The 25,247-nt window shown below is 56.7% G+C and overlaps 1 protein-coding gene and 1 pseudogene across 1 annotated transcript; both read left to right on the top strand.

Moving 5' to 3' along the window:
• Nucleotides 1-12: 12 nt before the first annotated feature.
• Nucleotides 13-20,000, top strand: PDXK (pyridoxal kinase). Its single transcript, XM_032175626.2, has 9 exons — nucleotides 13-117; nucleotides 1,608-1,691; nucleotides 4,330-4,376; nucleotides 7,251-7,336; nucleotides 8,753-8,798; nucleotides 11,289-11,400; nucleotides 12,459-12,595; nucleotides 14,639-14,705; nucleotides 14,899-20,000. Exons 1-9 carry the CDS (start codon nucleotides 90-92, stop codon nucleotides 15,009-15,011), a joined length of 720 nt encoding a protein of 239 aa, XP_032031517.1. The 5' UTR covers nucleotides 13-89; the 3' UTR covers nucleotides 15,012-20,000.
• Nucleotides 20,001-20,086: 86 nt separating this feature from the next.
• On the top strand, nucleotides 20,087-21,654 carry LOC116482288 (uncharacterized; annotated as a pseudogene).
• The last annotated feature ends 3,593 nt before the right edge of the window (nucleotides 21,655-25,247 follow it).

The following is a 25,247-nucleotide window of genomic DNA, read 5'->3' as shown; positions in this document are numbered from 1 at the left end:
CTCTGCCTCTAGGCTATGCCCACTGGAAGGGCCAAGTGCTGAATTCAGATGAGCTCCAGGAGTTGTACGAAGGCCTGAAGCTGAACAACATGAATAAATATGACTACGTGCTCACAGGCAGGTGCCGGAGCGAGCTGCCACAGGGACTGTGCACCCCACTCCAGCCAGGGTGGGCTCAGGGAGGTCCAGAGCACCCCCACCCTGGACCTGTCTCGGGTCCCTGCCCCTTCAAGGAGGGCCTTGGCATTCCCAAGCCACCATCACACCCCCGGTAGCCTGGGGGGGTCCTGGCCACACTATGCCTTCCGGGACAATGACTGCCCAGGCTATGCCAAGTCACCCCCACTCCTGTGACCACACTGGGGTTCCAGTGCCCAGGGGAGGGTGCAGGCAGGGTGTTGGGAATGCTAACCGGGGCAGGACAGGTGGGTGGGACACTCAGGTGACGGGCTGCTACCTGGTACACTGCCATCCTCTGTCAACTTTCTGGTTAAAAAAAAAATTGTATTTCTATACATGTTTATTATTATTATTATTTTTGAGACAGGGTCTCACTCTGTAGCCCAGGCTGGAGTGCAGTGGCGCAATCATAGCTCACTGCAGCCTCAACCTCCCAGGCTCAGGTGATCCTCCTGCCTCAACCTCCCAAGTAGCTGGGAGTAACGGCGTGCACCACCGTGCCCAGCTAACTTTGTTTTTTTGTGTGTGTGTGTGGAGACAGGGTTTTGCCATGTTGCCCAGGCTGGTCTTGAACTCCTGGGCTCAAGCCAGCCACCCACCCTAGCCTCCCAAAGTGCTGGGATTACAGGCGTAAGCCACTGCAGCCAGCCTGGTTTCTACACTTTTAAATGGTTAGGGGAAACACTTAGCCTCCCAAAGTGTTAGAATTACAGGCGTGAGCTACTGCGCCCAGCCTCTCTACATGTATAAAGGTCACATATAAGACCAGGCACAGGGGCTCGAACCTGTAATCTCAACACTTTGGGAAGACTAGGAGGGAGGCTCGCTTGAGGCCAGGAGTTCAAAACCAGCCTGAGCAACATAGGGAGACCCTGTCTCTATTTTTAAAAATTAATTAGCTGGGCACAGTCCCAGCTACTCGGGAAGCTCAGGTAGGAGGACGGCTCGAGCCTGGGAGTTCAAGGCTGCAGTGAGCTGTGGTTGAACCACTGCACCCTGGACTGGGGGACAGAATTAGACCCTGTCTCAAAATAAGTAAGATTAAAGTGTCATATGCTTATTACTGAAAGTAGAAATATAAATAAAGGAAAGATTATTCCTTCACCTCGCCCATGGGTTCATTCCTGTGAAGCACAGTGTTTCTGTTGGGAAATGCTGCCGGGTCTGCCCTCCGTGTCTTTGGACTGTGAGGACACCTCGCCTGCACCCACCTCCCTCCCCCCTGCCCCCGGCACTGTGGGGACACCTCGCCTGCACCCATCCCCCTCCCCCCAGCCCCTGAGCACTATGGGGACACCTCACCCACACTCACCTCCCTCCCCAGCCACCCCTCTGCAGGGTCTGCTGGTGCTTCTCTTTCGTTGTGCCACAGTTGATTGTGGTGAGTCTCCTGTTTTCTGAGGGTAACCTGGATTCTCCCCCTAAAGGTTATACGAGGGACAAGTCGTTCCTGGCCATGGTGGTGGACATCGTGCAGGAGCTGAAGCAGCAGAACCCCAGGCTGGTGTACGGTAGGCAGGGGCCCACACTGAGGTCTGGCTGTGTGGCCCCACATGGGTGGGGCTGGCCTGGGAGCCCGGGAAGGGACGTCTTAGCCTCCTTCCTCCTCTGCACCCCTCCGTGCCCCGCCTCTCCGGGCCAGTGAGTTGTGTCTGCTGGGCCTCTGAAGATGTGGGCCTGCTGAAGTCCACCGGGCTAGAAGCGTTTACAGGTGACCCTGGTGTCTTGTGTGGCTGGTGTGAGACAGGAAGGGGCGTCAGTGTGCTCATATAGCAGGGCTGCTGTGTGAAGGCCTGGGGCCCAGGCAGCACTGTTGTGTGACTACACTGACCCTGAAGGTGGAAGGGGCAAAGGGCCACACCCAGGCAGGACCAGGCTAGGGAGTTGGAGAAGGGAGGGGTCGCACCCAGGCAGGGCCAGGCTAGGGAGTTGGAGAAGGGAGGGGTCGCACCCAGGCAGGGCCAGGCTAGGGAGTAGGGGGAGGGAGGGTCACACCTAGACTGGGCCTGCTAGGGAGTGGCCAAATCTTTGGGGCATCTGCCTAGATCGGTCTTTCCTTAGAGGCCAGGCAGTGCTGGATCCATCTTGCCGCCTGGGAGAAGGGGCAGCGTCACCAAACCTTGCAGACAGGCTCTCTCTGGGGCACAGGTCTCCCGGGTGGCGGGAGGGCAGGCCTGGCCCAGCACATGGTTTGCCACGCTGTGTACTGTTGCCCAAAAGGAGAATGCTTGTCGGTACAGATGCGTGAGGCCCGGATCGTGTCTGCTTGAGGCCAGGAAGAGGAAGGGAGCTGCTGCACCTGCTTGGGTGGCAAACAGTGATGAATAGCACCTCGCAGCAATTAGGATGACTGTCATCAAAGACACAGAAAATAGCCAGTGTGGGCGAGGATGCAGAAACCCTCATGCACAGCTGCTGGGAGTATAAAAGGGTGCGGCCACTGTGGAAAACACGTTGGTAGTTCCCCAACAAGTGGAACACGGACATCATGTGACCCAGCAGTTCCGCCCTGTGCATGTATCCGAAATAGCTGAAAACAGAGACTCAAGCGGATGTGTGTATTCCCACGTCTGTAGCAGCATTTTTCCCAGTGACCAAAGGTGGAAACAGGCTGTGTCCATTGATGGGTGATAGACAAACAAAGTGTCCGTGCATACAATGGAGTATTACTCATTCCGGAAAAGGAAGGAAATTCTGACACACTCTGCAATGTGGATGGCGCTTGAGGACATGATGCTTAGTGAAAGTAGCCAGACACCAAAAAGGGCGACTGTTACACAATTCCGCTATCTGAAATAGCTAGGAAAGGCCAGTTCATCGCAGTAGAAAGCAGACGAAGGCCCGGCGGGGCTAGGAAAGGCCAGTTCATTGCGGTAGAAAGCAGACGAAGGCTCGGTGTGGTGGCTTACGCCTGGAATCCCAGCACTTGGGGAGGCCGAGGTGGGCGGATCACCTGAAGTCAGGAGTTCGAGATCAGCCCGGCCAACATGGTGAAACCCCATCTCTAATAAAAATACAAAAATTAGCCAGGCCTGGTGGCGTGCACCTGTAATCTCAGCTACTTTGGAGGCTGAGGCAGGAGAATCACTTGAACCCGGGAGGCAGGGGTTGCAGTGAGCGAAGATTGCGCCACTGCACTCCAGCTTGGGTGACAGGGCGAGACTCCATCTCAAAAAAAATAAAATAAAAATAAAAATAAATAAATAAAAAGCAAGCCGACTAGACGTTACCAGGGCCTAGGGCAGGGGGAATGGAGAGTGAGTGTATAATGAGGACAGAGTTTCGGTTTGGAAAGATGAAACATTTTGGAGGTGGATGGTGGTCGTGGTTATACAACAGCGAGAATGTCCTTAATGCTCCTGAATTATACGCCTAAACATGCTTAAACTGGCAAAGATTATGGTATATATTTTTTACTGTATTAAAAAGTTAAATTAAAAAAGGGAAGATACCTACTTCAACTTGGCAGCTTAAAAAAAAAGAAAAAAGAAAAAAGCCAAATGTGGTTGCTCACACCTGTGATCCGAGCACTTTGGGAGGCCGAGGTGAGAGGATCGCTTAAGCCTAGGAGTTCAAAACCAGCCTCGGCAACATGGTGAGAACCCATCGTACAAATCATTTAAAAGTTAGCTGGGTGTGCTGCTGCATGCCTGTGGTCCCAGCCACTTCGGAGGGTGAGGCAGGAGGATCGCCTGAGCCTGGAAGATGGAGGTTGCAGTGAACCATGATTGCACCACTGCACTGCAGCCTGGACAACACAGCAAGACCCTGTCTAAAGAAAAGAAGAAAGAAGGCCGGGCGCGGTGGCTCACGCTTGTAATCCCAGCACTTTGGGAGGCCGAGGCGGGCGGATCACGAGGTCAGGAGATCGAGACCACGGTGAAACCCCGTCTCTACTAAAAATAGAAAAAATTAGCCGGGCGTGGTGGCGGGCGCCTGTAGTCCCAGCTACTCGGAGAGGCTGAGGCAGGAGAATGGCGTGAACCCGGGAGGCGGAGCTTGCAGCGAGCCGAGATCGCGCCACTGCACTCCAGCCTGGGTGACAGAGCGAGACTCCATCTCAAAAAAAAAGAAGAAGAAAGAAATGTTGAGGGTTTCTTACTCGTCAGCTGTAGCCTTTGCTGAAAAGATGCCCTTGTGTCTCTGCAGTGTGTGATCCAGTCTTGGGTGACAAGTGGGACGGCGAAGGCTCGATGGTGAGTAATTCCACGTGTGTGATTTAAAAGTGTGGGGAGTGGAGCTATTCCTGTCCAGCCAGAAGACAGGCCCACATCTCTAAGTGTCTAACTTGGTGGACTCCTCTGTCCAGGGGTAAAAAGACAAACCTTGTTAGGAAGGAGAAAGGGGACCGACATGTTCTCTGTAAAGTGACTGACAGTAGATAAATATTGACACCTTTGCCGGCCGCACAGCCCTGCCACAGCTGTTTGCATTAGAGCACAGAAGCAGCCACAGGTAAGAGGTGTACAAACATGATGACTTCTTTTCTTTTCTTTCTTTTCTTATTGAGACAGAGTCTCAGTCACCCAGGCTGGAGTGCAGTGTCACGATCTCAGCTCACTGCAACCTCTGCCTCCCGGGCTCAGACAATTCTCATGCCTCAGTCTCCCAAGTAGCTGGAATTACAGGTGTGCAACACCACACCCAGCTAATTTGTATATTTTTACTAGATACGATTTCACCATGTTGTCCAGGCTGGTCTCGAACTCCTGGCCTCAAGTGATCCGCCTGCCTTGGCCTCCCAAAGTGCTAGGATTACAGGCATGAGCCACCATGCCCAGCCATGGATGACTATTTTCTAATAAAATTTCATTTGTGGACACTGAAATTTGAATTTTCTATAATTTTCATGTGTCACAAAATGTCATTCTTTTTTTTTTACTTTTTTCCCCTAACCATTTAAAAATGTAGAAACCAGGCTGGGTGCAGTCGCTCATGCCTGTAATCCCAGCACTTTGGGATGCCAGAGCGGGTGGCTGGCTTGAGCCCAGGAGTTCAAGACCAGCCTGGGCAACATGGCAAAACCCTGCCATCTCTAATCAAAATACAAGACAATGAGCTGGGTGTGGTGGCACCTACCTATAGTCCCAGCTACTTGGGAGGCTGAGGTGGGAGGATCACTTGAGCCCAGGAGGTGGAGGCTGCAGTGAGCTGAGATCGCACCACTACAGTCACTCCACAGAACAAGACCCCATCTCAAAAAACAAAAGAAATCTAGAAACCACTCAGCCCACGAGCTGTATAGTAACAGCAGCAGCTGCAGCCCACAGACCTGGACATCGGATCAAGTGGATGGAGAACAAATCCACTGTGACCAGTCCAGAAGCCTAGAATTTAGAGGCGGAAGGAACCCAAAGGGGATCCTGCCTGTGGGTTTTTAACTCAGCCATTCAGCGCCAAGGCGATTTCAGTATCTGCCTTCTTTGTCGTTGTGTCTAGTGTGTCTGTTTGTTGCTGTATATTCACTGAGCACAGCGGGCTTCTCCATGGCACAGGGCACGCCTGGGCCTGTGCCCTCCCTGCCCCGCTGGGTCAGTGGTTGAAGTCAGGATATCTGTCGCTGGGCATCTAACTGGGTGGGGCGGGCTGGTGTGCTCAGCGTCTGTCTGTCCACTTTCTCCCATGCTTGTTCTCTGGAAGGTTCCCTGTCCTGTGCCCATCCTGCAGGACCCCAGCTTGCAGCTCTCTGCCTTCCCTTCATGGTACTCCCTGGCGTGGGCTCTGCTGACCCTCGGCAGACACTCGTGTTTGGATCACGAAGAGTTGGGGCCACTGTCCAGTTCAGTGCGGCTATGGGATCTGGCCCCTTGATTTTGATCACATTTGTTTTCCTGAATAAGAGTGGCCTAAACATGAGCTCCTGTCTCAGATGAGCCGTCATCTGGTATCTCCCCTTTCCGTGAGGTTAAAGGGGTGTGTTGGCCCTCCCTACCCAAAATGGGGCTCTAAAGAGCTTTCCTTCGATTTCCTGGTCCAGGGATCGGGGACATCCAGGTGCCACCCACCCATCCTTAGTGCCTCCTAAGCCATGTCTGGAGCAGCGGCCGGCGTGTGACCACCTTGTGTGCTCGGAGCACCAGGTGCAGACGTGCCTCCTGTGGGGCCTCTGATCTCCAAGGGAGGTTTCCAGGAGCAAAGTGAAGTGAAGGGATTGGAAACTCAGGCCACTCAGCCAGCAGGGGCTGGTGAAATGTTCCATAAAGCCCACAAAATTCTTCCAGAGCTTCGCACTGGCTCTGGCTTAAATTTGATCGCTAAAGAAAATCACGTGTTGCCTGGCACAGTGGCTCACGCCTGTAATCCCAGCACTTTGGGAGGCTGAGGCGGGTGGATCACCTGAGGTCAGGAGTTTGAGACCAGCCTGGCCAACATGGCGAAACCCCATCTCTACTAAAAAAAAATACAAAAAAATTAGCCGGGCGTGGTGGTGGGCGCCTGTAATCCTAGCTACTCGGGAAGCTGAGGCAGGAGAATCACTTGAACCCAGGAGGTGGAGGTTGCAGTGAGCCAAGACCACGCCATTGCTCTCCAACCTGGGCAACAGGAGCGAAACTGTCTCAAAAAACGAAACAAAACAAAAGAAAAAAACGTGTTGAATTGTTTGTCAGGCAACTTAGGCAAAAACAAGTAGACGAAGGGTGCGTTGACTCAGCCAGGAAGAGCTGGCGGGTTGGGCTCCCAGTCGCAGATGGGCATGGCCAGCACCCCCCAGCCCTCCCCAGATGACCAGGGCCGCTCCATCCACCCGTGGGGTTTCTCTTTCCTCGTCTCCCTCCTCCCTCCCTCCCTTTCTCCTTCACCTCCTTCTCCTCTCAGACACTCTGCGGGGACCCACTGTGCGCCCTGAGTCCTCCCTCGGAGCACTTAGGGTTCCCCGCTCTAGTGTGCCTCGGCCACACGCTGCCCCCGTGGTGGGAACAACTTGTCTCTACAGTCGGGGGGCCTGGCCCCTAAGCCTGGACTTCAGGGAGCTTTTTGGGGAGCACTCCGTGGTGGGCTTCCCTCCGCGCCCCCTGGCGTGCTTCCCTTCCGGTGACTCGGCCTCTCCTCCTGCCTCCTTTGTTCGCCAGTACGTCCCGGAGGACCTCCTTCCCGTCTACAAAGAAAAAGTGGTGCCGGTTGCAGACATTATCACGCCCAACCAGTTTGAGGCCGAGTAAGTCGTTTATTCTATTTTACTTTATTTATTTATTTTTCAAGATGGGTCTCGCTCTTGTCGCCCAGGCTGGAGTGCAGTGGCACAATCACAGCTCGCTGCAACCTCTGTCTCCGGGATTCAAGCAATTCTTCTGCCTCAGCCTCCTGAGTAGCTGGGATTACAGGCGTGAGCCACCACGCCCGGCTAATTTTTGTATTTTTAGTAGAGATGGGGTTTCACCATGTTGGCCAGGCTGGTCTTGAACTCCTGACCTCAGATGATCCACCCATCTCAGTCTTCCAAAGTGCTGGGATTACAGGCGTGAGTCACCGTGCCGAGCAGAGTAAGTCATTTTAAATGGCAAATGCTACCAGTCTTTCCCCAGGGAGAGCTGCAGAGAACGTGCCAGAAGGGTCTCCACTCTGCCCTCGGGCTGCCTGTTTAGCTTACGAAGTGGTTCTCAGGAAGGTCCTGCCGTGGGGCGAGTGCCCCTTGATACTGGAGCAGGATGTGGTGGGGGCGCCTGGGTTGGAGAAGCCCCTGCCCACCTGGGTCCCAGGCTCACGCTTTCTCTTTGGTGGTGGCAGCCATGGGTGATGGGGATGGTTCTGCTGCCCCTGTGCCTTCCTGAGCGGCAGGGCCCCTGGAGAGGAAGGGGAGGGGCGACCTGGGGAGCTGTGGGCTTGTCGGGGCCACCACAGCAGAGGGAGGGTGGGGGCAGCACAGGCGGCCAGATCACCTGCCGCCCTGTGAGGGGAAGAGGAGTGTGTTGGGCCTGCCTGTCTGATACCGAGTTTGAAAAGGTCTTTCTTTGGGTGCATGGCCCCGCCCAGCTGAAGAATCAGACACCAGGGGGAAGCCGCCAGCACCCCAATGCCATGAAGAGTGGAGCTGCCCACGGAGGGGTCTGGTGCCTGTCACAGCTTAGCTCTACCTGGCCCCGAGCCAGGTCCTGAGCCCCCCATTCACGAAGGGGTGGGGGCGCCTGACAAATGGAGGCCCGGGATCCCTGACCTGGGCCTGTCCAAACTCGGGGGTGGCATCTCACTCGAGGCCCCTGAGCCATGGGTGGCCCATGCGTGCATTAATCGTTAGTGGCTCTTTGACTTTGTATGGATGTCAGTCACCCATGCTGAGACCCTTCCCTGTGGCGTAGGCCTTAAGTGGGGGCCATGGCTGCTGTCCATCACCACGGTTACGTATAAACAGCAGCCATGATTGGGCCTTACATGACTCCTGTAATGTGAGGGTCCCCTTTAGAACCAAACCCCACATGTTGCAGGGGCCCCGGCCCATGGTGGCCAGTGGACGAAGAGTTAGCTGCCTGTGGGGATGGGGGTTTCCAGAGCCGCTGCGGTTTGGGGAATGTCAGCACACAACCCGGAGAGGAGGGGCTCACCTGTCCCCACCTGCCTGTCCCCGCCTGTCTTCCAGGTTACTGAGTGGCCGGAAGATCCACAGCCAGGAGGAAGCCTTGGGGGTAAGGAGGCCCTCTGGGGCCTGTGTGGGGCAGATGTGCCGCTCACGGTGGGGACAGGAGACAGGCTGGCTGAGTGGCACCACTGCGTCATTTCTCCCCAGCAGTGACTGAACAGTCTGTACTAGTCAGGGGCCTCCAGAGATCAGCAGGATATGTGTGTGTGTGTGCATGTGTGCACGTGTTTGTGCATGTGTGTGTTTGCGTGCATGTGTGCGTGTGTGTGTGCGCATATTGTGTGTGTGTTTGTGCGTGTGTGCACGTGTGCGTGTGTGTGTAAATGGGTGTGTGCGTGTGGGCATGTGTGTGCGTGTGCACGCATGTGCGTGTATGTGTGTACATGTGTGCGTGTGTCCATGTGCGTGTGTGTGCATGTGTGTATGTGGGTATGTGTGCGTGTGCGCGCATATGTGCGCATGTGTGTGAAGGGATATTGTAAGGTGGTGGCTTGAGCTGTGTGGGGGCTCCTGGGCATGTTTGGAATTTGCAAGGCCAGCTGTTGGGAAGGGCAGTCTGGAGGCTGGACATAGGAGCAGATGCAGCCGCCCAAGATGCAGTGTCTTCAAAGTCCTTTTTCTCTGGGACTTGGAGACCGTGGGTGTCTTGCTAGCATTGAGCTTTGGTTGAGTCATCTTAGTCTGTTGGGGCTGCTGTGACAAAATGCCTGAGACTGGATGATTTATAAAAAACAGAACTTTTGGCCAGACACAGTGGCTCACGCCTGTAATCCCAGCACTTTGGGAGACTGAGGCAGGCAGATCACTTGAGGTCAGGAGTTCAAGACCAGCCTGGCCAACATGGTAAAACCCCATCTCTACTAAAAATACAAAACTTAGCCGGGCATGGTGGTGCACGCCTATAATCCCGGCTAGTTGGGAGGCTGAGGCAGGAGAATCGCTTGAAGCCAGGAGGCGGAGGTTGCAGTGAGCTGAGATTGCACCACTGCATTCCAGCCTGGGCGACAGAGTGAGTGAGACTCCATCTCAAAAAAAAAAAAAAAAAAGAACAGAACTTTGTTCCCCACAGTTCTGGAGGCTGGGGAAGTCCAAGGTCAAGGCACCAGCAGGCTCAGGGTCTGGCGGGGGCTGCTTTGCTACCCGGACTGCACCTTGTTGCTGTGTCCTCATGTGTGGACAGCGGGGGGCTCGAGGGGCCCATGCTGCTCCCTCCAGCCCTCTCGTCAGGCACAGTGAAAGGGGAGCCCTCGTGACTTAATCACACCCCAGAGGACCCCCTCTGAATATTGCCACATGGGTGCCATGTTTCTTTTTTTTTTTTTTTTTTGAGACGGAGTCTCGCTCTGTCGCCCAGGCTGGAGTGCAGTAGCGCGATCTCGGCTCACTGCAGGCTCCGCCTCCCGGGTTCACGCCATTCTCCTGCCTCAGCCTCCCGAGTAGCTGGGACTACAGGCGCCCGCCACCACGCCCGGCTAATTTTTTCTATTTTTAGTAGAGACGGGGTTTCACCATGTTGGCCAGGATGGTCTCGATCTCCTGACCTCGTGATCCGCCCGCCTCGGCCTCCCAAAGTGCTGGGATTACAGGTGTGAGCCACTGCGCCCGGCCCATGGGTGCCATGTTTAACATGCATTTTAGAGCAGACACCGTCAGACTGCCGCAGGAGTCCACGTGCTTTGGGCTACGTTCCCAAGCAGCCTGGCGCTGCCCTGAGTTTTGTCTTCACAGCCCAGGAGCCTGGTTCTGGGAATGGGCCACCGCAGCTGCCACTCCTCCCACTCGGAGGCCTTTCGCTGACTTGGTATTGGGCCCTGGGACTGCAGAATCAGCTGACCCTGGAGCAGGGTCCAGATTCTGCTATGGACACATGCTGGGTGGCGATGCAGCAAGTGTGTGTGTGTGTGTGTGTGTGTGTGTGCACGCGTGCTGCCTGCTGTGAGGCAGCCGTGCAGTGGAGACAGTTTCTACGAGAGTTACAGAAAAGCCAACGTACAGAGGGGCCAGCTCCTCCCTGCTGCAGGACAGGCACGCGTCTGTCCACTTACCTGCCCAGCCCCCGAGGAGGCCCTTGCCAGTCACCTGTGGGGAGCCACGCGGTTTGGGCTGACAGTTTGGGGGGATAGTGGCTGACCAGGTGGCTGTCTCCCCTCCGGGAGTGCCGCCATGGGAAACGGGCTCTGGGGGAGTGGGATGTGACCGGCCGTGGCTGACGCTCCCTATGCCGCTGCCAGGTGATGGATGGGGGAGTGGGGTGTGACCGGCCGTGGCTGACGCTCCCCGTGCCGCTGCCAGGTGATGGATGGGGGAGTGGGGTGTGACCGGCCGTGGCTGACGCTCCCTGCGCCACTGCCAGGTGATGGATGGGGGAGTGGGGTGTGACCGGCCGTGGCTGACGCTCCCCGTGCCGCTGCCAGGTGATGGATGGGGGAGTGGGATGTGACCGGCCGTGGCTGACGCTCCCTGCGCCACTGCCAGGTGATGGATGGGGGAGTGGGGTGTGACCGGCCGTGGCTGACGCTCCCCGTGCCGCTGCCAGGTGATGGACATGCTGCACTCTATGGGCCCCGACACCGTGGTCATCACGAGCTCCGACCTGCCCTCCCCGCGGGGCAGCGACTACCTGATCGTGCTGGGGAGCCAGAGGAGGAGTAAGTGCCCCTGTCATGCACCGCGGCCGCCTCTGCTCTTCCCAGAGGAAGGTGTTCTTTGGGGCTGCAAGAATGTTCTGGGTTCAACAGCATGAAATTTAAGCCTTATCCAGCACTGGGAGGACATCCCCATTTTACAGACTCTCAGGGATCAGGTGGGATTCCCAAGACCTCAGACGTCACGATGAATGGCCTGGCTGGAGCCGGCTTCCACGGACCCAGCATCATAGGCCTCCCTCAGAGCCAGGCCGGGTCCCTGAGTTCACTGGGAGGACGCGTCCACCCGGCTGTGCTGATCGTTTACACAGACACCACCTGGTTGATTGTCTCTGAACAGTGTGAAAATGACACAGAAGGCTGGGGTCGTGTACTAAGCTAGTGGCCGCGAGTTCATACCCATGGCCCCAAAAGAACAGTCGTGACCTCCTTGCTGCTCTGTGTTTGGACATGGGAGACTTGCGGGCACACACATAGGCACAAATGCACATACACTTAGGCACAAATGCACATACACATGGGCACACATGTGGACACGGGCACACAGGCATACATGCACACATACACACGGGCACACACAGGCATACATGCACACGGGCACACGCACATGTGGGCACATGCACATGGGCACATGCACACATACGCGGACATGCATACACATGGACTCACACATGCAGACATGCGGACACACATGCATGCACGTGGACACATGCATACACGTGGGCACATGCACACACACACACACACACATGCACACACACACTTGGATACGTCCAGGCATATCCTAGTTCTTCACGCTGTTGTTACTCTCGGGAGTTGCACAGCGACCCCCGAGGCGGCCTGACCGTGTGGCCCTTGGAGGGTGCAGTCTTTCCCTTTCCCTTGCTGCGGTGATGGGGACCCCATGCATGTCATGAACCCCCACGTCCTGAGCGAGGCCACCTTGTGCTCTGCCTCTGTGACCCTCCCTGCCGCTGTGCCCCGGGGGACCAGGGACGGGGAGGCTGGCCCTGGCAGAGGAGCGGCAGATCTCAGTGACCTTGCCCATCTTCTCTCCCTAGGGAATCCCACTGGCTCCACGGTGATGGAACGCATCCGGATGGACATTCGCAAGGTGGACGCCGTCTTTGTGGGCACTGGGGACCTGTTTGCTGCCATGCTCCTGGCGTGGACACACAAGCACCCCAATAACCTCAAGGTCAGCCACATGCACTGCTCCCCTCCTCGCCCACTCCCACAGCACCTCATGGGGAGCAGGGTATGAGAGTCCTGGTGGGGGGTCCCTGCTGAGCTGACAGAGCATGGCCCTGAGTGCTGGTCCCAGTTGCGGGGGAGGGCAGTGGCCGGGCCATGGGCTCCGGAGTTGCACCTGTCACCCTCACATCGCCTCCCATCTTCCCTTATTTGGGACCTAGGGATGATCAGAGTCTGTGAGGGCTTGGGTGACAGATGTTTCAGAACAGACCCACGGGGGTCCCACCGGGATTCAGATGCCGCCCGCTTGGCTTTGGCGCACGGCTGTGGGATGCATGGAGCTGTTGTGTCCTTGGTGACTTGGGGGCTGCTGCGGAGGAGTGGCACCCTGCAGCATTTCCCACAGTGTGACTACGGTAGTGACCTGAGGGACCGAATGGCTGGAGCCGCCCTTCAGGGACAGTAGGCGGGAGGCTGAGGACAGGGTTCCAGGCAGGTGTGGAGAGCCGTCTTTCCAGGCATTTTGTCTGGATGTCTGCTTGCTTTTCAAGTTGGTAGAGATCGGGTGGCTTTGCTTAGACACTGGGCGGACTGGGTCTGTTGGGTGACTGACATGGCAGGTTGGGATGGGGGTCTCGTGAGCCTTTCTTGTGTGTCCCATGGTTAAGCACACAGCTCAGCGGGGACAGAGGAGTTTTGTTGCAACTCTGGCGCTCAGATCCGTGACCTCCTGTGCTGCATGCAGCAAAGTTGCTTGTGGCCTCGGCAGGTGGTTTTGTCAGCCGGCTCCGCAGACCCCTGGAGTGTGTCTTCTTACAACACCGTCCAGAGCCCTGCTGTGCTCTGAGGTGGTCCCCAGCCCCTGGGCTCAGCCCCCCAAACTCCCCTGGGTGCTCCCCACTGCGTCTGCAGTGGGTTCAGGTGGGAGGGAGGGGCCTGCCATCCCTTTGGAATGTGGGGCAGGGTGGGGGTGCCATGGGAGTGACAGGAGGAAGACAGGACACCTCTGTCACTGTTGGGTGCGCTGGGGAAGGAAGAGTTCAGAGGTCAGGACCTGCAGGTGGCTCTCTGTGTGCTGTCTTTGCCGGGCCCCTCAAGGGGCCATGTGTCCCCCCGGGTACACCTCCTTCCCAACAAGTCAGTTTCAGCTGAGTGTCCTGGTGTGTAAAATGGAAGAGGTGGACTGAGGCCCTTCGCCTCCCATGGGACTAGCCCTCTGCACACCCTGAGCTGGAATGCACAGCTCCCTCATTCCGTCCCTTCTGGCCCCTCAAGGGCAATTAAACAGGGCCATTAAGTAGGCCTGCCGTGTTTAATTGGTGGTGCAGGGCAGTGGAAACGTGCCAGCTGGCGCCCCAAGGAGGCCTCACTGCCAGGCCGCCCAAGGTCACATTTTGGGTTTGGCCAGCCCAGAGTTGTGGAGTCGGGGAGCGAGTTCCCTGCGCTTCCCCAGCACCTTTGACTCTGAGGCATCACTGGGTGATGATTGGCTGACTCTCAGGCATCACTGAGTGATGATTGGCTGACTCTGAGGCGTCACTGAGTGATGATTGGCTGACTCTGAGGCATCACTGGGTGATGATTGGCTGACTCTGAGGCGTCACTGAGTGATGATTGGCTGACTCTGAGGCATCACTGGGTGATGATTGGCTGACTCTGAGGCATCACTGGGTGATGATTGGCTGGGCTTTCGGCAGGAGCCCTTCCCCTTGTAGACTCGTTAAAAGGAGTTAATTCTGGGAACTCTTACCGAGCTCCTGCTGCCTGCCAAGTTCTGTGCAGGTCATGAGGCTGTCCCTTCTGTGAGCCACCTCTTGTCCAGAGCAGTGGCTGGGACCAGGCATCCGCTCAGCCCTCCGGGCTCTCCACGGTGGGCAGTCCGCAGCCTGTCCTCCAGGGTTCAGCACGTGCATTGGTGGAGCCGGCTCCCCGGTGGCTTGGAGAGCAGGACGGCCCTTGTGTTCACTAGAAATCCCCTCCTGGTAGCAGTGGGCACGTTGGGTGTTGTGAGTGGGCCAGGGGGACAGCAAGTCTCTCCTCCCTGCAGGTGGCCTGTGAGAAGACCGTGTCTACCTTGCACCACGTTCTGCAGAGGACCATCCAGTGTGCAAAAGGTATGGCGGCTGGGCTGCGTGGGCTGCTTGGGCCCCTGGCTCCCGAAGTGGGTGGGAGAGAAGAGCTGGCACGTGCTGGTTTTGAAGGTGTGACCGGTGTCTCCTGCTGGCCTCGCCTTTGGGAGTGGGGGCAGCAGGCAGCAGCGGGAGCCCCTCTGAGATGGGAACTCAGTGCTCTCTGCCTGCCCCGCAGCCCAGGCCGGGGAAGGAGTGAGGCCCAGCCCCATGCAGCTGGAGCTGCGGATGGTGCAGAGCAAAAGGGACATCGAGGACCCGGAGATCGTCGTCCAGGCCACGGTGCTGTGAGGGCCGCGCCGCTCACCCGTGACGCGCAGCGCGTTGGTGTCTCCGTGTTTGTCCCTGTGAAAACATGTAACGTCTGCCTTAGAGCCATGACCGAAACTTGATATTTTTTTCTTTCATGAGTGTCCGGCATCTGCTGGTCTTCATTGTGAAATGTGCCAGTCGTGCTTTGTGAAAAATAACAAAGCGATCACAGAAATTTGTGATCTGAAGACCCGGCTCCCTTCCCCACGAGGCTCCTGGACCTCTGGGAAGACGGGCCCCTGTTTGCCATCTCGGGGGGTGTTCCATGTGGGAGGGTGAGCGGGTGAGGCCGAGCCTGCTGCGCGTTGACCCTCGAGTGGGTCCCGGCTGCCACTACCGCACAGAGGCCGTGTTGCGCGTGGGCTGGGCCTGGGTGGCTTCTGTCTTTGCATCTCTGAGAAGGAGTCGGGTGGTAACTGTTGAGGGCAGGAAGAATTCTGCCAAGTGTCTTTACTGTCATTCTGATCACAGCCTCTTTGTTCCTGCATTTGAACTTTTGTTTCTTACTTTGCTGCTTGTTTAGTCCCTGGAGATTTCAGATCTTCGGCTGCTGTTTCACCGTATGGGAGGGTTGATGGGAACGTGCTCGGAGGCACACAGGTGCAGCGTCAGGGACCTTCCCAGGCCCCAGCAAATACAAGTCGGTCCGCACACCTCTCAGGTATCTGCGGGACCTCCTGTAACCCATGGGCGTCTTCCAGGAATCCGCTGAGCGACGTGAGGAAGATGCTAACGCAGTAAGGTCCGTGCTGGGCCAAGAGCAGCTTTGAAGCTCCGGAGAACCACCCCGTCAGGTTCCCTGTGGAAGCTCCCCTCATCTGTGGTGCAGCAGGCTGAGCACTGCACGTTTGCCATGTGCTGCCTGTGACAGCACATCGAGCCACAGCATTTGTAGACAGGACAGAGGGGTGCCTGCCCCCTGCCCCTGCTGGCACATTTAACCCTTGTCCCCTGACCTCAGTTCTGTGCCCCACCAAATGCCCAGGGGCAAGAGGCCACCCTGGAAGCTGCCAATCTTCCGAGGTGGGCGTGGGGCACGGTGGGGGCGGGCAGCTCCCAGGCCCTTGGGCAGGCTGGGGTGGCGGCAGAGGCCACAGCACCAGCTCTGACACGTCCCGTCATCCTCTGCTCAGCAGTGACCTCTCTGGCCCCACTTTGCCCAGAGTTTGGGGTCCCCCTAGGTATAGCTATAGGCGGCAGTGCCTGTCTCTGGCTTGCCTTGATTTCAACCACACCCCTGCAGCCCTGCACCCCAGCTGTGGGGTGTGCAGAGGTTTGTGTCTCCAGAGAACCCACGGCTGGAGAGAAATAGGGAGATGCAGGAAGTGGGGGCCCATGGGGCCCCTAGGAAGCGGACTCTCCAAGGGGTACCCCCACCCCGCTACCTTCCCCACAGATGGGCCCCTCCTGGAGCCCACACCCTCCTGTGAGGCCATTCCAGTGTCTTCTAGAAAGACTCGCTTGCCAGGAGTGCGTTCTTTGTTGAAAAATGCCCTAAAGGGAAAAGATGCAGGTTTATGTGGAACCCCCCCACCCCCGCCCCCACTCTTCCCCATTCTGTTCGTTCTGAATGCCTTCACGAGCGTGCATCAGGGCGCCTGGCTCCCCTACCTCAACGAGTGAGTCAGACATGGGTTTCCCAGCCATGTTTCCTGGCTCCAAGGACATGGGTGGCAGGCCCCTTGCAGCTCAGAGCCACTGGTCCCTGCAGGGCGTTGCCACAACAGCAGGAAGGAGGAAGGCTGTGGCCGGAGCCTGGCGGGGGGGCAGCCTCCCCAGTATGTGAATGCAGGGATCCGCCAGAACCACCTGGCCCTCTGTAGGGTGTTTAACTGGAAATACCCTCACTGCCAAGTGGAGACTGGGGTGTGTGCCACATTGCCAGCCACCAGGAAAGCTTTTCTTTTTCTTTCTTTTTTTTTTTAAACACCAAGAGTACGTATAGCATGGGGGAAAGAACCTAAATGTCTCTCTCTTCTGTGAGCTGGTGAAAAACCCAGCATGAGAACGCAGTGTCAGGTGTGGGGCTCCTTCTGCCCGTGCAGTGGGTGTTACGGGCGGTGTGCCCTGGGGAGCAAACTTTGATTCTTGGTTCTTTGAGCTCGTTTCAGAGGCTGAGTCCCCACATCAGCTTTACTTCTTGGACTTCCCTGTATTAAGCAAGAATTAGGAGAATGGCTGTCCCCGCAGGCGCCTCCCGTAAATCCGGAGCTCTCTGGCGCAATCTGAAACTCTGTTTTCTTCGGCTGTATCAGCCGAGCCGGGAGAGGCCTAGGCCGTGACTAAGGAGAAAGAAATCGGGGTGTCCGAGAGCAGAGGGTGCCTTTGTGGGTGCAGGGCTGTTGTGGAAATTGTCAGCCTCTGTGGGCAGAGTCCGGCATCCCCTCCCCAGACTGCCTGCTGTCACCACAGAGCAGCTGGAGCCTGCCCTGTCCACGGCCCGTTTCCACCCGGGCATGGTCGTCTTTCATGACTTGGGCAGAGGCCCCCGGTGGTCTTGAGTTTCAGTTTCTCATCCAGGAAGGTAACCATGGGCATTGGCAATGGGTTTCCATATGGCTCGAATCTAAATTAGAATTGATCTTTGTTTCAGTTTCCATAGTTAATAACATGCAAAATAATGAGAAGAATTTATTTTAAGGTGAGAGCTGTATTCGTCCAACATTGCCTGCTTATTGTCAGGGTACAGAATTTTAATACTTTCTTAATCCAGTTTTTCAGACTTCTTGTAGACCGTAAGGATGAATTCCACAATAGGATCCTTTTTAAAATCGATTTTAAATTGTTGCCTTGTCCTGCCAAGGTTATTATGTGCATCTGTTATTTTTCCAGTACATGTAAACAATTGCAGCATGATGCTTTGTTTAATGTCCTGTTCTTAAGCTCGTTAGAGCTAGTTTTGAAACGTTTGGTCTTACCGTGAACGGAGGCTGGCTTGGCTTAGCCACGCTGATGAGTAAGTGAGGGATGTCTCCATCTTGAGATCACCAGGCAAGAGAGTTGCCTGCACCAGGGGGGAGGCCGAAGCCCCTGGGGTAACAGTCCCCACCGCCACCCGAGGTAAGACAATAAAAGCTATATGGTTGAGCTCAGGCCTCTCGTGCCTGGTGTCAGAGAAGGCAGAGCCCACAGTAGGGTGCAGGGTACAAGGCCCTGGGAGGGCACCGGCCAGGGAAGGTGGTATAGATGGCCCTCAGATTGCTGGGCCCCGAGCAGCTCCCCGCCCTGCCCATCCACCTGCCCTGGCTCCAGCCTCGTTCTCTCTTTAGTTTAACTGTGCAAAAAGAGGAGGTTGAGAGTGTTCTGGCAGCTGGAGCTCTTCTCCTTGTCCTTCCTGCCCTCCGATGGGGCCACCTGTGTCAGGGCAGCAGGGTCCATGTTTATGGAGATCAGAGGTGCCCCCACTGTGTGGCTGGACTGTACTCTGCTGCCCGGGTAGCCAGGAGTCTCTCCCTCTCTCCCCTGCCACCCACCTGGTCTCATGGGCCTCCTTCACACACCCCTCCTTGTGGATCGCCTGTCTGGGCCCAGAGCAGGGGAACTGGAGTTTGTGAGTGAGCAGAGCAGGTTATGTGCAGACAGGGAAACAACAACTTTGGACCTGGCTTTCTGAGTCCAGGTGAGAGCTGTGTGGCCCCCCGATGCCACTCTGCCCGCCAGAGGGATGTGCCTGCTGAGCCTTTTCCTTCCACGCCGCCTCTCACTGCCAGGCCAGCGGCTTCCGCTGAGACTCGCTGGAGAGGCGGCTCCCATGTCCGTCCACCAAGCACTCAGATGGATGCTGATCACCAGGGCCAAGGGGGCTCCCAGAAGGACCCCAGGCCCTGGGGAGGGTGGCTCTGGGAGACCAAGTCCACTGCCCGGAAGTCTTGCCAGCCCTAAGCCAGGGAAGCCTGGAGCTTGGCCTGGCGGGTCTGGGTGGACACCGTCCCCACTCCAGACTCCCAGCACAGGGGAGGAGGCCTGAGCCTGTGTGGCCGTGTAGCCCTGGGCAGAGCTGGGCGTGTCGTGTGTTCCTGCCTGGCAGGTGCAGGTGCTGGCCATCTGCAGGTGGAAGGAGGTGGGAATCTTCGATAATTTTTTTTTTTTTGAGATGGAGTCTCGCTCTGACACCCAGGCTGGCGTGCAATGGTGTGATCTTGGCTCACTGCAAACTCTGCTTCCCGGGTTCAAGTGGTTCTCCTGCCCCAGCCTCCCAAGTAGCTGGAATTACAGGCATGCGCCACCATGCTCAGCTGATTTTTGTATTTTTAGTAGAGATGGGATTTCACCATGTTGGCCAAGCTAGTCTCAAACTCCTGACCTCAAGTGATCTGCCCGCCTCGGCCTCCCAAAGTGCTGGGATTACAGGCGTTAGCCACCACGCCCGGCAGAATCTTGGAATTTTTATAGACAGCACCTCAGTTTCTGACTCCAGCTGCACACCTCCTGCCTCTACCAGCAGGAGTTGCCACCAGGCCAGAGCCAGGGCCAGGTCCCTGCATCCATCCCCCCCGGTAGGATGGACGTGAGCCATCCTTCTAGGGGACTTTTTTCAGTATGCGACTCGTCTCTGTTAAGTGGTAGGAGCCAGTGTGTGTGGCCTGTGCCACGCTCCACAGTGCGTGGCTGGGCTCTGTGTGTCCTGTATCCCCTGTCCCTGCAGGGCCCAGCAGGCATCGTGGCATGACAGCTGTGTCCAAGCCACTGCCCGAGCATCCCATCACCCACCAGGGCGCACGGTCACTCCCACTGGGGGCTTTCTGTCGCATGTGTGTCTCCTGTCGACTCTGCAGTTTGTTCTCAGAGCAGAATGTTTCCTGTTCTCAGTGCACAAAGACACTGGTTTTCAATCAGCGTCTAAAACCGCGTTCCTGCCTTTCATTGCAACACAGTGTGTTCATTTGTTTAAAACAGAGTTTAATGAGTAAGTGTAGATGACTGGTCAATATCTTAAAAATTTATATTAATAAAAAGTTCTTCCTGGAATTTTTCTTTCGATTCTGGCAGAATAAACAGGTGTTTTTAGTTTTCCCACTGTCTGAGCCAAGCAGGACCCTGTCCCAGAGCAAGAGATGTCCCCTTCCATCTCTGACCCTTGCCTGGGACAAGCCTTGTTGGGGTGCCCCAGCTTCAGGGCTGTGGTGGGAACAGCACCCCCAAATGCCAGCCTCTCCTTTCTTCCCATCCACCAGTTCACTGTGGGGCCATTTCTGGTCTTTGTGCAACAGGAAACCCACTTCTGGTGGGAGATGCCTTCCAGTGCCACAGGGCCACTCACCCCATGCATCTCTGTCCTGCCCGTCAGTGCTGGGACAGACAGCAAGGGCAAGCCCGGTGTCTGGCGGATAGGTGGGTGGGAACAGACGGGAGAATGCCGTCCTAAGCCTCTGCTTGGGGATCCCCACACGGCCTGGGTACTGCCTGGGAAACCTGTCCTAAGTAAAACTATGGGCCTTGCCTCGCCCACTGGCCTGCGAAGCCAGCATCTCCATGAAGGTGGATGGAAGCACCTTTGTCCTCATTTTGAGCTGCAAGCTGGGTCAGCGGCTTCTGAAGCCCTCAGGTGACTTTCTAACCCAAGACCCAGCCCCTGGCAGGAGGAGGGCAGGTGCAGGGCTATTGGGACAAAAAGAGGCCTGAGCAGGCCTGGCAGACCCTTCCAGTACATCCCAAAGCGTGTCGAGCAGCTGGAAGAACCCGTGTCAAGCTTGACCCGTCATAGGTCCCCATGAGGTGTCTGAAGCCCCTTCTTGGTGATGGGAGGCAGAGGTGCTGATATTCTGGAGAATGGACGCGAGTCCTCAGCTGGCTCCGCGTGGGCCCTTGGAGGGTGCACGGTGTGTGGTGACCTTCTGGAGGCCTTTAACTTCATGGCTGCGTCATTCCTGATTTAGAACTTTAACAGGAGCGTCATCTAGTGATTGAAAAACTGGACCAAGGGGAGGATGGCGGCACGGCCCGGTCCCTCCATGGAATGGAGCTCTTCGGAGGCATCAAAGCACCTGTCGCCTCCGTGGTTCCACTGCCGAGGGAGTGCGGGCTCCACAAGGTTCGGGGGTGGCTTCGTTTACCCGGAGTGGCCGGCCCTGCGTGTGCCGTGTGGATGTTTGCGAGCCTCGGTCCCACAGCGCTGTGTAGGCTGCATCTGTTTCGTGCGGGTCCTGTTGACTTGTATGATATCCACAAATAAATATTTTCATGGCGGTCGTGTTGAGGCGTGATGGTTCCTTCCCATCCCAGGAGCTCCCTACCTGTGATTGGCTGAACACCCAATACCCTGCCAGCAACGCTAGGGGTTGCTGCTGGAAATGGTGGCAGCTGACTCCCTAAAAACCTCCCCCTTGGAGGAAAGAGCATGCCTTGCCCCTGCCTGCCGGGCCCAGGCCCCTCCCGTACTGCGCTCTGTTCTCTGCCTTGGGGGCTGGCCTGGGTGCCAGCCTGACTGTGTGGCCTCTGAGGATCCAGTCTTCACTTTCCCTTGTTGGGGGGATGAGGCCCCCATGCACGCTCTGTGCCCCAGTGTTCTGAGTGAAGGCATCCTGTGCTCTGCCCCTGTGACCCTCCCTGCCTCAGTGCCACCCTTCCTGGAGCTGGGACACGGAGGCTGATCCTTCCCTGAGTGGGAATCGCGAGCCCTTTGCCTTCTTCCCCCATCTCCTACTTGTAGCCCTGAAATGTGCTGCCCTGGGCCCTGCCTCAGGTTTCCATAGGGAAATGGCACAGGCCACGCTCCCTCGCCTGCTGGCACCCTAGTCTCTGATGGAGACCGTGGCCTCTCCACCCAGAAAGGGGGCCAGGCCCCACCATCCCTGAGCTCTGTCTGCCTGTGTCTCTGGCTGCCACTGACCCCACCAGTATCTTGGCCTCTTGACAGACTCCCTCTGCCCGGACTCCGTGTCATACTCAGGCCTCACGACACACTCCTGGGCAAGGCTGCGTCGGCAGCACCCTGGCCAGGGCTGTGGTCGGGCCACGGAGGAGACCCCCTGGCTGAGACCACACCCTGTACCCCCAAAAGAGGTCATCCTGCCTGTGCCAGAAACCCCGTCAAGTACATGTGCACCCCTGGAGTATGGGCGCAGAGGCCGGCCACATTTAGCCAGTTGTACATTCATTCAGGCTGCAATTCTTTCTTATCCCTGGGCTCAGGGCCGCACCCAGACACATGAGGCCGGGGAGGCATGACTCAGCAGCCCTTAGGATCTGTGTCCTGTGATTTTGTCACTGTTAAGGAGCACAGAGGTGAGCGTAGCCATGGGGGAGAATAGGGAAGGAAGAAGGGCCAACAGTGGCCGAGTCAGCTCTGCTCAGTCTGAACGGCCCCTCCCATGGCTCCCAGGCCCAGCAGCAGCCTCTTGAGCAGCACCGAGCCCCGCTCTTGTCCTTCCAGCTCGCTCTCAGGGGCTCACCCCCCCTACCCCCACAGTCAGCCTTGCAGTCAGCTTTCTCTAAAGGCAGCTCCAGCACACGTAGCTCTCTCTGCCTTGCACGTTGTCCACGGCGCTCCCTGCCCCCAGATCCCGGCGTCCCCGCCGCAGCTCAGCGCGACTCCTTGATCTGGCCCTGCATCGCATCCCCTGGTTGTGTGGCTACACGTGCTGCAAAGGAGCCTGGGAAGTGTGTCTTTTCCATCTGTGCGAAATTCTATAGTTTTTCTCGCCCTCAAGGGAGGTGGGGAGAAGGATCTGGGCAGGGTAGGCTCGGCCCATCTCTGGCCACCTATGGCACTGTAAGCCTCTTAGAGAGCAGCCATGCCTGCCTCGCGCTGCAAGCAGAACTGCAGGGTGCCTGGCACAAGGACATTCAGATGTGGGAACGAGGGAGGAGGGAGAGACGACCTGGACAGGAATGGGTGTGAGCTCAGTCGATGGTCAGGGACTGTGCCCAACCAGGGGCTGGCTGTGCCGTGGGGAGCTCGCGGAGCTGGAGTCCTGACCCTGCCTTTTGTGGGACAGAAAATGGGGAATTTACACCGCTTCCGGGCAGCTCAATTAGGACATCTTAGATGCTCTCCCTGGTAGTGGAATTATTAGATTACTCAAGCCTGCAATTTTATCTCTTGCACAATTTGCATCCAATTATATTATTCTGTCTCTAATCTAGTGCGAATCTAATCTCATCTCCATCAATTGGCCCTGCTTCATAACGCACATTTCCTGACAGCAGTTAGAGGAGAGACTGAGTGAGGCTGTGGTGGCATCTCCCAGCTCCTTTGGGCTGGTAAGGATACTGTTGGCTTTGCCTGGCTCCCCACAGACCCTGTCTACACAGACAGAACCTCAGCTAACACAGAGCCTGGCTGCCCTGTTCTGCCAGATCAGGAACACATGGCCAGCAAAACCTGCAGGCACAGGGCGCGGCGGCTCATGCCTATAAGCCCACCACATTTTGGAGCTGAGGTGGGTGGATCACTTGATCTCAGGAGTTCAAGACCAGCCTAGGCAACATGACGAAACCCCATCGCTACAAAAAACACAAATAATTAGCAGAACAAGGTGGCATGCACCTGTAGTTCCAGCTGCTCGGGAGGCTGAGGCAGGAGGATCACCTGAGCTAGGGGAGGTCGAGACTGCAGTGAGCCATGATGGCCCCACTGCCCTCCAGCCTGGGCAACAGAGTGAGACCCTTGTCTCAAAAAAACAAAACCCAGGCCTGGAGTGGTGGCTCATGCCTGTAGTCACAGCACTTTGAGAGGCTGAAGGGGGTGGATCACCTGAGGTCAGGAGTTCGAGACTGGCCTGGCCAACATGGTGAAACCTGGTCTCTACTAAAAATACAAAAATTAGCCAGGCATGGTGGCAGGCGCCTGTAATCCCAGCTACTCAGGAGGCTGAGGCAGGAGAATCACTTGAACCCAGGATGCGGAGGTTGCAGTGAGCCAAGATTGCACCATTGCACTCCAGCCCAGGTGACAGGAGTGAAACTCCATCTCAAAAACAAACAAACAAACAACAAAACAAAACAAAAACCTACAAGCTTTGGGAAAAGTGATGCTCACTGAGAATTCGGGGTGGAGGGTAGGAGACCCAACCAAGATGACACTGTCACTCGAGAGTGAGTGACAGCGGGCTGGGGACCCGCAGCTGCCTGCTCAGCCCAGGGACCATGCCTGCCTCAGGAGCTTCAGAGTGAGGGTCTGGGCTCTCAGTGTGGGGTGGTTCCTTGCCTAGCATCTGTTCAGTGCATTTACATCAGCCGGGGCCCCAGTGGAAACAGGCAGCACTCACAGGAGCAACTCAAGGAGCGTTTGGTGTCCGGCGTGTGGAAGCAGTGTTCCCTTTCAGGACGGGGCCCGCGTTACAAACGGGGAGCTCAGGCCAGGCCGTCCTGGGCTCCTGCACGTTCTGGACACTGCACACCCACCCCTCCACCTTCCTGTCCTACCTGTGACTTGAGCAGGCGCCCAGGCCGTAGGGCAGACTGCAGGAGAGGGGCTGCCCTGGGAGGGGGTTGTAGCCCTGTGCAGGGCTGGCTCCCCTTGCCATTTTCATTTATTTATTTATTATTATTATTATCTTCAAGACAGGATCTCTCTCTGTCACCCAGGCCAGAGTTCAGTGGTATGATGACTCACTGCAGCCTCGACCTCCTGGCTCAAATGATATGATCCTCCCGCCTCAGCCTACCAAGTAGTTGAGACTACAAGTGTGTGTCACCAAACCTGGCTAATTTTTTATTCTTTGTAGAGATAGGGGTCTCACTATGTTGCCTAGGCTGGTCTCAAACTCCTGAGCTCAAGTGATCCTCCCACCTCGGCCTCCCAAAGCTCAAGCCATTTTTAACATTGCCGAGGCAAACAGTTTTGGGGAAACATGCCTGAACGAACCATGAGTAAGACCTCCACGTTTTCTTTCTGGCTCTCAGGGGTCTGGAGGGGAAGTGGCTCATGGCAGGTCCCAGCATGTAGGCCTCTGTTTTCTGGTTGATGTTCCAGGATGGGGAAGGACCTGAGCCGTCAGTGTCCTGGAGATCCAGCATCTTAATTCATTCAGGGTAGCCCGTCCCACCCTCCAGACTGCTGGGCACACCAGGGGCTCTGCTCCTGCTCTGTCCCAGGACTCAGGGCCCCTCCAGGGCAGCTGCCGTGACGCTGTGGCTATGAGGCATTCAGCCGCCTCCCAGAATACGCCATGCTCTTGCCCAACCTGGACTCCCCACACTCTGCTGCTGGTGCCAGGACAGTCTCACCCGCCTCGGCCTCTGTCTCCTCCTCCTCAAGCTTCAGGTCTGAAC

This window comes from Hylobates moloch, unplaced genomic scaffold (genome assembly GCF_009828535.3).
Source record: "Hylobates moloch isolate HMO894 unplaced genomic scaffold, HMol_V3 SCAFFOLD_14, whole genome shotgun sequence".
Taxonomy (NCBI): Eukaryota; Metazoa; Chordata; class Mammalia; order Primates; family Hylobatidae; genus Hylobates; species Hylobates moloch.
Note: the sequence above shows the minus strand (reverse complement) of the source record. Positions and strands in the feature narration are given on the sequence as shown.